Source organism: Choloepus didactylus, chromosome 13, assembly GCF_015220235.1.
Source record: "Choloepus didactylus isolate mChoDid1 chromosome 13, mChoDid1.pri, whole genome shotgun sequence".
NCBI classification, from domain to species: Eukaryota; Metazoa; Chordata; class Mammalia; order Pilosa; family Megalonychidae; genus Choloepus; species Choloepus didactylus.
The window spans coordinates 64,676,562-64,692,187 of NC_051319.1; the positions used below are offsets into that span (position 1 = coordinate 64,676,562).

The 15,626-nt window shown below is 34.4% G+C and overlaps 1 protein-coding gene across 8 annotated transcripts in view; it reads right to left on the minus strand.

Moving 5' to 3' along the window:
- Window positions 1-15,626, minus strand: part of CEP120 (centrosomal protein 120) — a 120,369-nt gene that overhangs the window by 32,555 nt on the left and 72,188 nt on the right. For all 8 annotated transcript variants that reach the window (XM_037801086.1, XM_037801083.1, XM_037801081.1 and 5 more), the window contains 4 exons: window positions 8,658-8,750; window positions 7,677-7,838; window positions 6,124-6,246; window positions 857-955 (listed from right to left, as the gene is read on the minus strand). In XM_037801086.1, the coding sequence (XP_037657014.1) occupies window positions 857-955; window positions 6,124-6,246; window positions 7,677-7,838; window positions 8,658-8,750 (477 nt within the window). The remainder of the gene's footprint in view (window positions 1-856; window positions 956-6,123; window positions 6,247-7,676; window positions 7,839-8,657; window positions 8,751-15,626) is intronic.

Genomic DNA, 15,626 nt, shown 5'->3' on the forward strand with positions numbered 1-15,626 from the left:
TGTAAGCCATGTTAGGGGCAAACTGTCTACTACTTTTTAATTCTCGTGTAGTGAATATGAAGGTAATTAACATTTAGTACAATACAACATGTTTAATGGCATTTGATGGTTATGGAGACACATTAAGAAAAATACAAACCTGAAAGATGCTATACGCCAAATTTCATTCAGAATAAAACTGAAAGCAAACTTTAGAATTATGATCCTGAAAAGTTTTAGGTCAAGTAAATTAGACTCAATAAAAATCTTGCTCATATTTTATTAGATCTTAATCACTGAAGAAATTACCCCCACAATTGAGATTAATTTCTCATGAAGTAAGTAGTATCGATTGTCTAGTAGCAGGAAACAAAAAAATGTAATATAAGAATAATTCAGAAAAATACCAAAGTTTTCAAACTTTTATAAAAGTATATAGAAATTCCCTTTGATCCCTTTACTGTATCTTCTTAAGAACACATTTAAAATATGTTCTTAAGGTTAAGGACATGTTATTCTTTTTTTAAAGTTATCCTTAAATTTCCCCCTCAAAAGGCAATCCCAATGGAAAGAAATTAACATTAAGGAGAAGAAAAGAGTTGTAGTATTATAGGTGAAAGTAAAAAAATTATTCCCAATTTCTTCTAGGGAAGAGGATAGTTGGCAATTTTTTAAAATGGACCTAAAAATTGTTTCAGTTTTAAGAAAATGGAGAATCTTACATATAATACATTGAGGAAAAAACTCACTAATCTCAAAAATAGCCCTGAAGATTCAAATGCAAACGCACAGATATTGCCAAATATGCAAGCTTGTAAAGTATCAGGGGGAAAAAGACATAAAAAGAATAATCCATCATCAGCTATAAACTACATACCTGTTTAAGTCTGGCAAGTTCTTTCAAAGCTCGTCCCCATTGCTGCTTGTAATGCAGTTTAGACTTAGTTGCAGATTCCAACTTTCTTTCAAGTTCAACCTAACAGTGATTAAAATCATATCAAGTGAAACACTAAACCACTGTGTACAATCACTGAAAGATAATATATACAGAGAGTCTGGTTTAAGAAAAGAGTTTATGTAGTGTAACATACGACATCATCTAAAACTGTTATATAATGTACTCTAAATATTATGGCACATGAACATTTTCTTGTTTAAAATATAGTCTTATTTTTATTGCCTAACAGCCTGTACTAAAAAAAACTGAATTAGTCTTAACCTTCAGACAGTTACTATAAATGTATTTAAAACACATATATTGTATAAAGATCTACCATAGGGTGAAAAATACAATCATTTTTCTATAAAAAGCAGTTCTAACTGTCAGCATTCAAATTTAGCTAGCACTCTGAATCTTAGAAACCAAATTATTCCTTTAGGAGGCCTATCAGTATGTGGAATTTTGTCTTATAATGAAGAGAGCTAGTAGAGATACTTTTATAACCATATTTTGGCAAAACCGTAGAATACTGAAAACAGTGAAATATTTTATCAGAAAGCAGTTTATTAAGAAAGAATACAAAGTCAAAAAATATTTTAAGAATGTTAAAATAAACCCAAGAGTAAGAAAAATAATCCTCCTTAACACATATCTAACTTTTATTTTCTATTTTTCCTCAAATATATAAAGAAAAACACAAAAGTGATTCAATTAAAAAAACTGGTTATTTATACTTGCAGCAGGCAATCTGTTGTGCATGAACTGAAGCCAACTTGGCTATGTTTTTGGAATGTATTCTCTCAACATTTCAAACCAAGTACCAAACAAATTCAAGTTGCCAACAGACAGTTTTACTATTTAAGTGATAATGTAATAATCAGCAAGAATTATAGTAAAATACTGTTACTCTGAACTGGTCTAATTATTTTTATACCAAGTCTAATTTTTCCCCAATACACAACTTCTAAAGTTTTGTAGGAAAATAAAAACAAAGGCACTATCCAATAATTAAAACTTCAGAAAACTCATATGAAACTAAAATGAAAGGAAAAGCAGATTGCCAAATTCCCTTTACAAAAGACCAGAACAGTCTCTGCAGTAATATATGAAGACATGGAGTCAAAGTTTTTTTCTGCTTTACAAATCCCTAGTGCATGAATTTAACTTTGTTGACATTTCACAACTAGATTCAAGCATACTTAAATAGTACTGCTGAGATGACTGAAGATGATCTCTTCTACTTATGTCCCAAAGATTTATATTATATTACTTGGCAATTTAACAATAGGAATAGAGGAATGGCAAAAATCTTTTATAATTGTGGGATAAAGAATAGTACCCAATTATAAAAGTGATTATGTCCATGGGTCTTAATGAAGGTCTAGTACCCTGGATGGGCCCAAGGATGAAGGTTAGGACAAGGAAAAGAAACTAGAGGGACTACTTATATCCAATGGACCAAGGCCATCTGAAAAAGCTGCCTGTGTAGTTTATATCAGTTTTACCATGATTATTAAAATAATTCACATATGTATGGCTATTCACACTAATTTAACACGCATGTATAATCATATACATATATAAAATTTCTTTCTTCTTAACAAATGAAGAAACTATAGACAGTAAATCTTAGAAACGATCTTTGTTCTTCTAATTCATTCCTATCACCAAATCAATGGTTCCTAATTTTTATGTCTTTTAAGGGTACAGATGCCTCTGTGATTCTAAAGAAATATATGGATCCAATTCCCAGAAACTTGTTCACAACCAAAAATTTGATATAATTTTAGGGTATTCAAGACTTTAAGTTAAGAACCTTTATTTTAGGTATATTTGAGAGTTTTGGAAGCCTTTGACTTATATTTTTATTTAGGTTTTCTTGGCCCATACCATAGGCCAACTTATAGACTCCTGAAGGAAAAACTTGGCTTAAAACTCAGAGTCAGTTACAAGGTCAGGGAAGACTGAAAACAGACTAGTGTTCACTTGGTTCTCAATTTTCCTGTTTCTATTTTTGATATACCCATGATTCTAGTTCTCTACTTGAAGTACGGCATTGTCTTTGTCTCTAATCCTTTATTACTCAGGTCCAATCTGTTACAAAGGACTAGTTTTCTTCCTTAAAATATTTTTCAGTTTTGTTCCTTTATATTCCTACCTCCGCTTCTTTAGCTCAGGCTCTTCTCATCTCATCTTGACTATAAGAGGTTCTCTTGTCTCCCAGCCTCAAATTCTACAGACCACTATTAGATGAATTTACTCTCCTCAAAAATCTACAGTAGCTACTATTTGCCTACAGTATTAAGTCTAAAACCCACTGCCTAGGTTTCAAATCACTCCAAACTATAATTTCCATTCTGGCTGCTCAACCTATTCTCTTTGTATTCCTTGATAGGAAACCCTCTACTTTAACCACGTTTGTGTCCCCTATGCCCTGTCCTTTGACCAAGTTATTGCTTGAGGTTGTCAATTTCTTTCTCTTCTCTGCTTACCTAAATCTTAGGGTCAGCTCAAATTCTACCTCTAAAAAATCTACCTCTAGTATATTCTGAATACCACCAAATGGTTTCTCTTTTCTGAATTGCAAAGTTTTGATCACATTCCTTGGTACTTGAGAATACATAATAACTTATTGCTCTGAGTCATCTCCCCACATACATTGCAAGCTCTTTAAAAGTGAGGTCCCAAAAAGATAATGTACTTTTTCTTTCACTCTTTTCCTTCATCTTTTGCATTGCCTTTAGACAGAGATAAACACACAGTAGATATTCAAAAAATATTCTTAAATACATAAATTTTAGCTTGATTAAAAATTTCTACAAATTTTCAATATTTTATCTTTTCAACATCTGCCCTACTAAATTATAATGCTTTCCGTATTTTTTTAAACTCCCAATTATTTTCAAGCCATCTAAAAGACATTTGCTAACTAAAAGGCAAACTGTTACTCACTTCATACATAAAAAAAGAGAATCAAGAATTGAATTTGGCAAAACTGTATCTTACTGTTAACTTATTTTTGGACCATGTCAATGAAAATGGAAATACATTTGTGTTATATTGCAGAGAATGGGTAGTCAGAAAAGAAACAAGTTCTCAGTAAGACATAACCAGAAATTGTACAATAAATCATAAACTTTTCCACTTTATCTTCCTTTTCGTGCCTTTATCTATTTTATGCCGTAAGAAATAAGATTCTGCCCTCTTCTGGCTCCAAAAAATATTTACAAAGAATTTTCAGAAGAGCTGAAAAGCCCTAATGGCCAAGGCACTTAATGTGCTGGATAAATTCATCAGGCCTAACACAGAGGTAGTTTGATTATACATTTCTCTCTCTCTCAACAAGTGCAAGGTACTATTTATGCTATTAATATGTTTAACAGTTTTTTCCTTTTGGTAGACATGCAGTTGGAAGAAGGAATTTTAAAAATCATTTAACATCCTAAAATTGATTGAGGTGATGATTATACAACTATGTGATGATGATACTGGGAGCCATTTAACTGTATACTTTGGATGGATTATATGGTGTGTGAATGTATCTCAAAAAAATCGCATTAAAATAATTTAAAATTTATTTCAATGCTAGATATTAATCAACTAGTCTATATTCGGGGAAGATGAATCCTTCTGTTACAATTTTGATATCCGGTCCCTGAATTTCCCCAAGGTAAAATGCAAATACTCTTTGACACTTATTTAACAAATCTTGTGAGAATCAGTGAGATTTTGTCTAAAGAGGGTTTCCAATATTTAAGGTAGCTACTACAGAATTCGTATTTATAAACACAGAAATGCCTTTAATATTTGGTTTTATAAAAGGTGGATGAGGAATGTCCAGCTGGATTCAAGCTCACTGGTAAAGAAAATGGCCAAGAATGAAGAAATGAAAAAATTGTCCAAATACGTAAGAAGCGGAATCAACAAGACTTTGTAATTAATGGACATGGTGGTAAACAGAGGAGCCAAATATAGCTTGGGCAATTGACAGGATGCAGAAATACTTATTGTGTTCGAAAACCCTAGACGAGAAACATACTTAATAGAAAATGACTGAATTTGGTTTTGGATATTCTGGGATGTCCATTCTGGAACTAAGGTTTTGACCACAGATAAATGGAAAACTGAGATGCCAAAAACTATATGGTGAGGTAACCGAGCAATTCGGAGCAGTATGGAACCCATAACTCCCATGGAGTAGGAAGATAACAAAAAGAGGTAGTGTTACCAGGAACCCAGAAACTGGAATTGTCTAGTGAACTAGAACCACGGTGAGGACTGCCTGACAGAAGATGGAGAGAATGACTGTCTGGTAGGAGATGGAGCCATAAAAAAATCCAACTGCTGCCAGAGACACTAAAGGAAGCAAAGAGAGAGAGAAAGAAAAAACTGTCTCAGCTTTTCCAAACTCTCACCAACCAATCTTCAGTTAGTGCCCCCCAGTGGCTAAATCTACCTAGTAGAGAAAGAGGAAAAAAGCCTTTAATACAAAGCAGAGTGGGGAAAGGCAAGGAACTTCTAACATAATTTACCTAAAATTATTCTAAAGAATAATTTATATTTAAACAATCTTTAAACTTCTAAAGGTAATTTTCCTGGGATGCTATATCTTTTTAATAATGTCTAAAAAACTGTCATTTACAAGTGATAAATGTTATTTTAAATCTGCAATTTAAATGAATGCTCCTGCTTGGAACATTGATTCTAGAATGTAGTGATGACTCTAGAATGTAGTAATAATGCAGAGAAAGTAGTCACAAAAGCTCTAGCAAAACTGAGAGTTCAAAAGTTTAACACTAGAATCAGGGGATTCAGAATCCAGTGGCACAGCAGCTAGTGTCCAACAGTGATGGCACCACCAGTAACATCCTAAGTAGACCATTTTGTGACAGGATATTGGCTGTGTCTAGCGTCTTCTGTTTTCTGCCCATTTTCTGAAACTTGTTTTCAGCATTTCAGACAGTTTTATAAATTCCTTCACTCCTAGAATCAGTTTCTCTTGTTTGCAGTCATGGACTCTAATTAGTAATAAATGATATAAAGCCAAGAAATCCAACATCTTGTGCCTTATTTCTGATGTGTTCTTCCTTTATATTACAATACTACAGTGAAACATTATTACATTCTATATACAAGTATTACTTATTGATTTTTATAAATTGCTCATTGGGAACAGTTAAACTGCCATAAATTGACATGGGTACCTTTTCCAAAGTGAGAAGATTTATTTCAGACTGCAGATGGATTTCTGGTTTGTTGTTTTGCTGATCCTTGAAATACTGGAACTCTTTTTCTAAAATCTTATACTTATTTTCAGCATCATTAAGCTGTATTAAAAGAAGTATAGTCATTTAAAAACAATGATATACAAGTTTAATGTTACAGAATTCAACCTGACTCGGTCATTTTTTCTTATTCTGAAGAATGCTCATAGAAAGTTAAAATTCATAAATATAAGGAAAATAGAGATCCCTAGTAATACTAAAATTTTAGTAAACCAACTGCTTAACAACATACAACTTTAAGTGTATGAAATTTCTTGTAAAACTGGTATCATGAGGAAATTTTTGTTAAATTTTAGCAAATTTAGGAATACAGATACTTTCTTTACACTCTTCTTAAGCAGTCACATCGAAGAAAAGCTTAAGCATTATAGGTGTATCAGATTTATCCAGGAAAATGAAAATAAGCTTAATTTTAATGTAATATTTACTATTGCTCTTATAATTTGACACTATTATGAATTTTATAAATTCAAATACTATTTCAACTTACGATAATTTTATAGATTTGGTCAAACCCCTTCATATTTATAGTAAGAAAATTGAGGGTCAAAGAGCTAAATAATTCAGGCAGTGCCAAAGAGCTAGTAAGCTGGTTAGTAGAAGAGGCATGAATTAGAATACAGACCTTTTTATTCCCTAGATAATTCCTAAATTAAAAAAAAAAAGGGCAGTGGGAGGTGGACTGCTTTAACTAAACACTCTATAATTTCCTTTAGAACAGTTTCAAATTATTAATACAAAAAATGAGGTTATAAAGATTTTTAATATGGGAATTTTGAAATCAAATACAAATGAGCACTATTAAAGATAACTTTCCAAAATCATATACACATATCAACATATCACCATCCATCATGAGATAAATAAATTTTCACTTTCCTAAGACATTAAGACTTAACTAAATTTGCAGCAAAAAATGAATTTCTCTTTTAGGCCAACAAATACAAACAATTCTGATTGGGATTTATCTTGCATATTTAGGTAATGAGGTGTTCCATATGAACATTTTCCATATAACCAAAGTTTACAACTTTTAACATCCAAACTTCTATTTTTTAAAGTTGAATAGAAACCTTTCTAAAATACCTCACTCACTTTCCAATTTTAAACAAAAGGTAATAAACTTATTATATTTAGTACTTTCTTCACCACTCAGGAACATTATCATAAACCATTATTGTATTGGTTTGTAAAGCAATGAGCTATTAAGGCATGCTGGGCTCTTTTTCCTTAGCTAAGTGGCTCATAAGCTACAGTGATTTTTGAGTTCTGGTATTCTATGTAGTCCTTAGCTTTTGACTTAAAAAAAGAAGATCCAACTTTAAAGTATATTTGAATGTCAGTGCAATAATTATGATTAATAGTCCAAGTCATCATGAATTTTATCACTTTGTAATCAACTATTTATTTCTATTATTTCTAGGATGCAAATAAACTCTAAGTGTAAGAAGATGACAGGTATTTTAACCAACCTGCTGCTGAAGTCGGTGTTTATCCTCTTCAAGCTGCTTGATCTTTAACCTTTCTAGTTCTACTTGGTGAACACAATCTTCTTTGGCCCTACGGATAGCATCCTGAAGTTCCTGCAGGTTCCGTTCACGTTCTGACTGCAGTTCCCTTTTTTCTCTTTGAAGCTTAAAACAAGTGTATTGTTAAGAGGCTGGTTTATTACTAGCTGCAATGTACTGTTCAATATTCTATTATCCTTAGATACAGCCAAACATTACAAATTTATTTTCAGATCATTTTCAGTTAATGTTTACGTATACTGAAATTATGAATGTTCAATCACTTAATACCAACATACAAAGTATATATCAAAATCCATATACAACTTGTATAAATTCAATTGAAAAGGTCCTCCCTAACCACTTAAAATCCCATTTGAATAAAGACTATTCTATTATGTAAGTATATATGCCCAAGTTTCTTTTCTTCTTTTAGAGGAATTTAAATTTATAGAATTTTTTAAAAGCCATTAGGGTAAAATTTATTTAAGACCTAACAAAAAATGTTAACTAGGCTTAGTACTAATATACATTCTCATCCCTCCTTGGGATCTAATCTTTTATGGGCAAGAAGGTGGAAAATTCCCTTCTCCCTAAAAACAAAATGAAGATTTTGGGCCATTGAGCCTGTGCTCCATTTTCTCTTTGTCTAGGGAGTGCAGCCATCCATCCTCCCACAAAAGGGAAAGTTAACCAAAAACCTCCATGATTATAAACAGCCAAAATTGGTTGAAAGAGAGTTAACTATTTCAAATAACAAACACTTTCTACCTATTCCTTTCATTCTTAATATAAAAAAAATCCTTTGCCCAGTTTAATAGTTTTCTTCATATTGTTTGAAAGACAGTTTCCATGAAATATATTTTATTTGTATAGAGGAAAGAGAAATAAAATGGCATGAACTTAACATACGGAATCTTTGTAAAATAAATTTGTACGAAATACCTCAGATTCTACACTCGCAAGCTGCTGTTCTCGCTTCTCCAAGTCAATCAAGGTTTTTTGAAGTCTTCCTTCTAATATAGTATATTCAGCTACCTAAAATATAATGAAAAAAAGTTACCTTCTCTTCCCCCAAAACTCAAAGCACATACAAATTCAAAAAAATAAATATATTTCACTGAAAGAGAGGTGTTGAGAATAACAAAGTCATGAGTTACATCTACCTATTCAAAGAGAAATTCTTTCTACTATACTCTAAGGAAGGAAGTCCATTCAACTTCTGCTTGGAAATCTCGAGTGATATTTAGTTTCCTGAGGAAGCCCATTCTCCTAAGGGGCAGTCAGACTTCTAGTAAAATCTGTGTTTAGTCAAAACCTATCTCTTTACAATCTGCCTTGTTCAATGTTCTAGTATCTCTCTGAATCCCTTAGCTTAGTCACTTAACTCTCTCTGGAACTAATCCTGTTGCTAGATCAACAAGTCAATCACAACTCAGTCCTCTTATTGGCTCAGATTTGACCCTTTACTACAGTTCTAGTAACTGAGTCATTGATCTCGTCTTAAGCCAGAGTCCCTGCTTGAGGCCCTAGCTTGGTATCCCATCTCCTCACACCTAGAGTTCTGCGCTGCTCTATTCAGGACAAGAGAGCTAGCCACTCAGCCTATACCAGCACCCTCTTGGTTTCCTATTTTTCAATTGGGATTTATCACACTTTTACTAGGACTCTCTCAGCCAATTTTTCCACCCTTCTCACTAAATAATCTCCAGGTCCCAGACCTCTTTCCTACCATCCAATAAGGCCTTGTTTTGATGCTCTTTAGAAGTTCACCCTTTAATCCTAGTTCTACCCTGAAACAGGGTTTAAAAAAAAAATCTATCTTCACATACTGGAGCCTGGTGACAGCCATTACATCTCCTCTTTTAGTCTCCTCCACGACAAGTTCTTTCAACTACTATTCACATACAATGATTCCCAAATCTTCTAATATCTTGGATTTAATATAAAGTCTAGCTAGATTCTAGACTAAGTCCTTTCAAAAATATGGTACCCAGATGTGATCTCACTAGTTAAGGGACCAAAGAACATATAGTGAGAAAGAATAGGGTACCACATATCTATTAATTTAGTCTAAAATTGTGTTTGCTATTTGTGTATCCTAGTCATACTGTTTGTTGATATCAAAGAAAATCCCTAGTGGTTTTTTTGTTTTTAAACCTGGAATTACTATGTCCCTTGTGTACTTGTCCAATTGACTGTTTTAATCTGACTGCAGAATTTGACATTTACCCTTGTTAAACTTCATTTTGATAATGTAGGCCCAGCATACCAACAACAAAATCAATTTGTATCCTGATTATGTTATCTCTATAACCTAGTTTTGGTTCATCTGAAAATCTGCTAAGCATGCCTTTCATCTTTATCCAAATCACTAATAAAGATGTGTCAAATTCTGAGCGCCATACTCAAAAAGCCCTTTAGAAAGTGACAGGTAACCAGTATGGTGAGGAAGTAGTCAAAACATATGCTCTTCCTCTGGCAAGCCAAACATCTGTGCTCCCCAGAGTTCTGGATTAGGATGTCTTCTCCTCTCAAGCTACATGACTTCCTTGGGCAATCTTATCTAATCACTATCACATGTACTAAGAACTCCCATATTTATAGTGTAATGTCAAACCTCCCTCCAAAGTTTCCAACCTATATACCAAAATACCTGCTGAATATGTCCTTCTCAATATTCTCTATACATCTCAAACACAAAAATGCAAAATGCAAAATGCAAAAAAAAAAAAAAACTCTAAAATTATAATCTTTTATGTTTCAACAAATATTTATTGTATACCTAGTATACACTGGCAAAACAAAGATGTGTAAAAACTATATCATGAGGGAAGACAGGCTATAAACAAATAAACAAGTGGATTTTAATATAATGATAGTTAAATGCTATGACGAAAATAAAACCGAGAGTACAGTTAGGGCCTGGGGCCAGAAGGAAAAAGCACTGTTTTGGATATGGTGGTCAGAGAAGGCTTCCTGAGATTATTCTGAGCAGAGACCCAAAAGTAGCTCTGGAAAGAGATTATTCCATAGATGCTAAGGAGGGAGGTGGCTTAGGATGCTTGAGGAACAAAAAGGAGGTCAGTATGGTTGGAAAAGACTGAGTAAACACAAGGCTCACAGAAGATGAGGTCACAGATGAAACTGTAGATGATCATATAAGGCCTCTGGGTTTTATTCTAAGCGTGATGAGTAGTATGATGGGTTTTGAGCAGGGGAGGACATAATCTTACTTATTTTAAAAGCTTCACTCACTATGGATATAACAAGCTACAGAGGCAAGGAATGGAGACAGTGCTACCCAGTGAAGAAGTAACTACACTAGTCTAGGAGAGAGATCATGATAGTTTACAATATTCCTTCAAGACAGGATACACAAATATAAATGAGTTGAAGTATTTAGTTTCAAAATGCACTTAGCATGAAAGAAAATGTCATACTCAAATTTACCTTTTCAACATGACTAATTCAAATAAACAGCCTGGACAATTATCAGGAGGCATCGTATTCTGTTTTCTCACTGCAGTTGTTAACAAGGCAAGAACTCATTAATTCAAGCTGAAATGGTGGAGGGAGTTATATATAAGGAAACCAACTAAATGTTTTCAATTGAAAATATCATCTACCAAAATGACAAACAAACAAAAATCACTTGGTGAGTTTTTTTACTCTGTTACATTACAACTGATTTGTGTGTGTGTACGTGCAACAGAAAGTTCAAGCAATTATTGCACAAGTTGCATGTCATAGTCTAATAATTTTAACTTTTCAAATTTTTTCATGATTTGAATTTTGCAAACCTCAACACTGAAAAACTGTTCAACAAAATGAAAAAGTGATTCAAGAATAAACACATTTTGTCTTAAAGGCTACATGAAAAATTCAAAAATTAAAATATTTTCTAGCTCTCCAGATTCAATTAATATGTCAGGTACTAGAGAACTATAAAATATTAATTAATATAAAAGTCACTTCCAAGTATAATAAAATTATCATAATCTTAAATATGTGTGAGGGCATCCAGTTATTATAAGTTAGATTAATATCTGAATGTCTCTTACAAATACAGGCTTTAAAGTAGTTTGGTTATCTTTTTCTTTCTTTTAATTTTTTTTTAAGTTCACTGGTCATTCAAATTTTTAAATAATTGACAATTAAGTTAGATAAAGCTGGAATGGTTATTTTAAAGTCAAAGGCCCAAGAGGCTTCTGCTTCTACCCCTAAAAGGTTAACCGCCCTTGTGCCATAAACAGAAACTGGATAACATATATGGAACTATTGTTTTCAGACACTGGACAACAGGAAGCACAGAACTATGATCCCCGAGAGACAGGAAACAAATGAGGTAAACCTAATATAACTCTAGCTTGCTGCCTGGTGGCATCTCCAGAGCGTATTTCAGGAAAGGGGAACTTAAACAGAACTTAGAAATCTTGCTGAGTTCTGAGGAAACAGAATGTAGATTGGAGAGGAAGAGGCAGTTAGAAATGTGAGTTAGCATTGTGGAGAAGAGGGCGATGCATAGTGGTCCTCTGAAATTTTAGGCTGAATACTGAACTATACGTACCTGAGGTGAAACTCCAAAAGGCGAAGGAAATTACCACTGGAAAGCAGTAGGCCAAACAATTCCCAGTGGCCAGACAGGGCTAAGAATAATTTACATACCCACCAATCAGAGTGGAGAGAACTTGTAAATGCAATTATTAGAGTCCTTAGGAGAGTACTGATAAATGGCCCAACACTAAAGGATACTTTGAATTTACCCTAAAAATGCTTAGAAGGATCAAATTCATCCCAGGTAACTTAACCACACAGCAGAATAAAACCCAATACTCTTTAAAGGAATATAACAAAACTGAGCTATTAACATAAAATCATGTATGTCTGGCATCTAATAAAAATTATGAGGCATGCAAAGCAGCAGAAAAATAACCCATGACCAGGAGAAACAAAACAGTCAATAGAAACAGACCTAGAAATGACATAGATGGAACCAGTAGATAAGCTATTATAAAAATGTTCCAGATACTCAAGATTGTAGAAGAAAATAGGAATATGATGAAGAAAAAAATGGAAGATGTAAAAAGACCCAAATGGACCTTAAGAGATGAAAAATACAGGATGAGAAATGAAAAAATATGCTGGATGTAATTAATGGCAGATTAGGCCTTTCAAAAGAAAAAATCAGTGAACTTGAAGTCACAGCAACAGAAACTATCCAAAATGAAGCACAGAGTTAAAAAAAAAAAAAAAGACTTAAAAAATATCAGTTACCTATGGGGCAATTTCAAGCAGTCTAGCATACACGTAAACTGGAATCTAAGAATGAGAGAAGATGGAAAAAATACTTGAAGAAATAATAGTCCAAAATGTTCCAAACTTGATGAAAACTATAAAACCCACAGCTCCTAGAAGCTCAAAGAATTCAAGCAGAACAAAACACACATGCCCACACAAAGCACAAGTGCACATCACAGTCATACTGCTGAAAACCAGTGATAAAAAAATCTTAAAAGCAGTAAGAGGAAAAAACCGACATATTAAATACAGAGGACCAAAGATAACAATGACAGCAGATTTCCCATCAGGAATAATACAAGCCAAAAGACAAATGGAGCAATGACTTTAAAGATTTGAAAGAAAAAAACTGTCATCTAGAGTTTCATAGCCAGAGAAAATATCTTTCAAAAAATGAAGGCATGATAAAGATTTCCTCAAACAAAACTTGAGTGTATTCCTTGCCAGAAGGCCTGTACTGCAAAAATGTTAAAGAAAGCACTTCAAGAAAGAGATACCACATAGAACTAGGGATCAACATAAATGGTAATTTAATGGTTAACATAAAAGACATTATTTCCTCAATGTTTTCTCTCTTTAAAAGATAACTGATGGCAGGCATAGACAACTCACCCTTACAGAAGGCTGTGGCTGTCGAGACCTCTGGACATGGTGGCTCAGGTAACAGTTCTCTGGGAGCGAGGATGGAAAAGTTACTAGGCCCTTAACTTTGCTTGAGATAAAAAGCTCTGATGGAAATGCCACATATCTTATCATACAAACAGGGAGTACAAATGAATATGATGCATGAAATACTTCATATAATTCTGGAAACACTAGCACCTTCCCTGAAGTGAGTTGCAAGTGACTGTGGATTAAATCACCATCTTAATAATTTCTATTCAATAGCAAAAGTTGTCTAAACTTCTAAAATGTTATACATTGAGGAGTGATGTCATTAACATGGAAATGTAAGCCATCCCCTGAGCCTCCCCAGAGATTCAGAGAAAAAAAGGGCAAATCACACTTGCTTAGAACTCTGCAGGAAGGTAGAGACTGGAGAAGGACTTCACAAATGTTGAACTGAAGAACGAGAAAAATATCAGGTAGGAAACTTCTGTCATGGACCGGTCAGTCCTCCTCTCCCTCCCACACAGCTTGGGAAGTGCTCACAGGCAACAGCACAGGCCCCTCCCACCTCCCACCAGGGACACAGATTATAAAAACACAACAGTGAGTTAGATCCCTATGCACATCCAGACACAGGGATCCAAGTCCATAGAGTTCTAGGACAGAACACAAGCTTCTGAGGAGTGCTGAATTCAAAAGGACCCCAAGGAAGAGCTTCCAAAATGGAGGATGAGGGAGGAAGTGGCAGAACCTACTTTCCCCCAAACAGTGAGGAGCCTTGCAGAAACTGTCCAAATCAACTGTCTGGGGATCTAGGGAACAGGGTAGGTTGTATAATGCTCAGGGAAGTGTAGGATGAAGAGACTGAGAAACATGGTCAGAGACTATTAGCAATTATGTCTGCAGCTCCTGGTGCACAACCCCCATCCTTGAGGGAGACAGTGGCAGGTGGCTCAACCCTCATCTGGAAGGTGGCTGCAGTCCGGGATGGCTGAAGAAGTCCTCTGACCCAAGTACAGAAGGGGACACAGTACAACACTGAGTCAGATATTGAACAGCAAAGTGAGAACATGGAACCCCTACAGTTTCAGTCCCTCCAAGTCACACGATGCCAGATGCCACTGTTTCAACAGCTTCAGAGGTAAATTTGCAGGGGAATAGGTAGCTGAAGAGTGCCATCTGCTGGGTATGCTGGAGAGGGCAGGGGTAGAAAAGGGCTTTTGGGAGTCTTTCAGACCTCATCCCAGGCTCACTGGAGCAGCTATGCCCCCCTACACAGGTACCTGACCCTATTTTGCCCACAAAACACTGAGGATACAACTGTCAAAGAAGAACCTTAATACAAACTCAAGCAACAACAAAATCCTAGATGAGAGAGAAACTGACCTCCCAGTAAACCCTCAAGATAAAAAGATGACCAGATTATCAGCAAAAAATCACAAGGCACACTAAAACACAGAAAGATATGGCCCAAAGGAACAAATCAAAAAGTCAGAGGAGTCACAGAATTTGGAACAACTAATCAAAGATGTTCAAACAAATCTCATATACAAATTCAATGAAACTGCTACAGAGATAAAGGATATTAAGAAGACACTGGGAAAGCATAATTTTAAAGAATACAAAGAAAAATAACAGATGTTATGGAAATGAAAGACACTATAGAGAAAATTTAAAACATACTAGAGACATAACAGCAGATTTAAAGTGGCAGAAGAAAGGCTCAATGACTTAGAAGACAGGCAACCAAATGGGAACACACCAAAAAAGAACAAAGGGAGAAAAAAATGGAAAAATTTGAGCAGAGTCTCAGGGAAATTACTGGCAATATGAAGCACACAAACATACGCATCATGGGTGTTTCAGAAGAAGAGTAAAGGGCCAGGAAGAATAGCAGAGGAAATAATGGCTGAAAATTTCTCAACTCTTATAAGAGACACAAATACACAAATCCAAGAAGCCCAACATATTCCAAACAGAATAAATCCAAATAGACCCACTCCA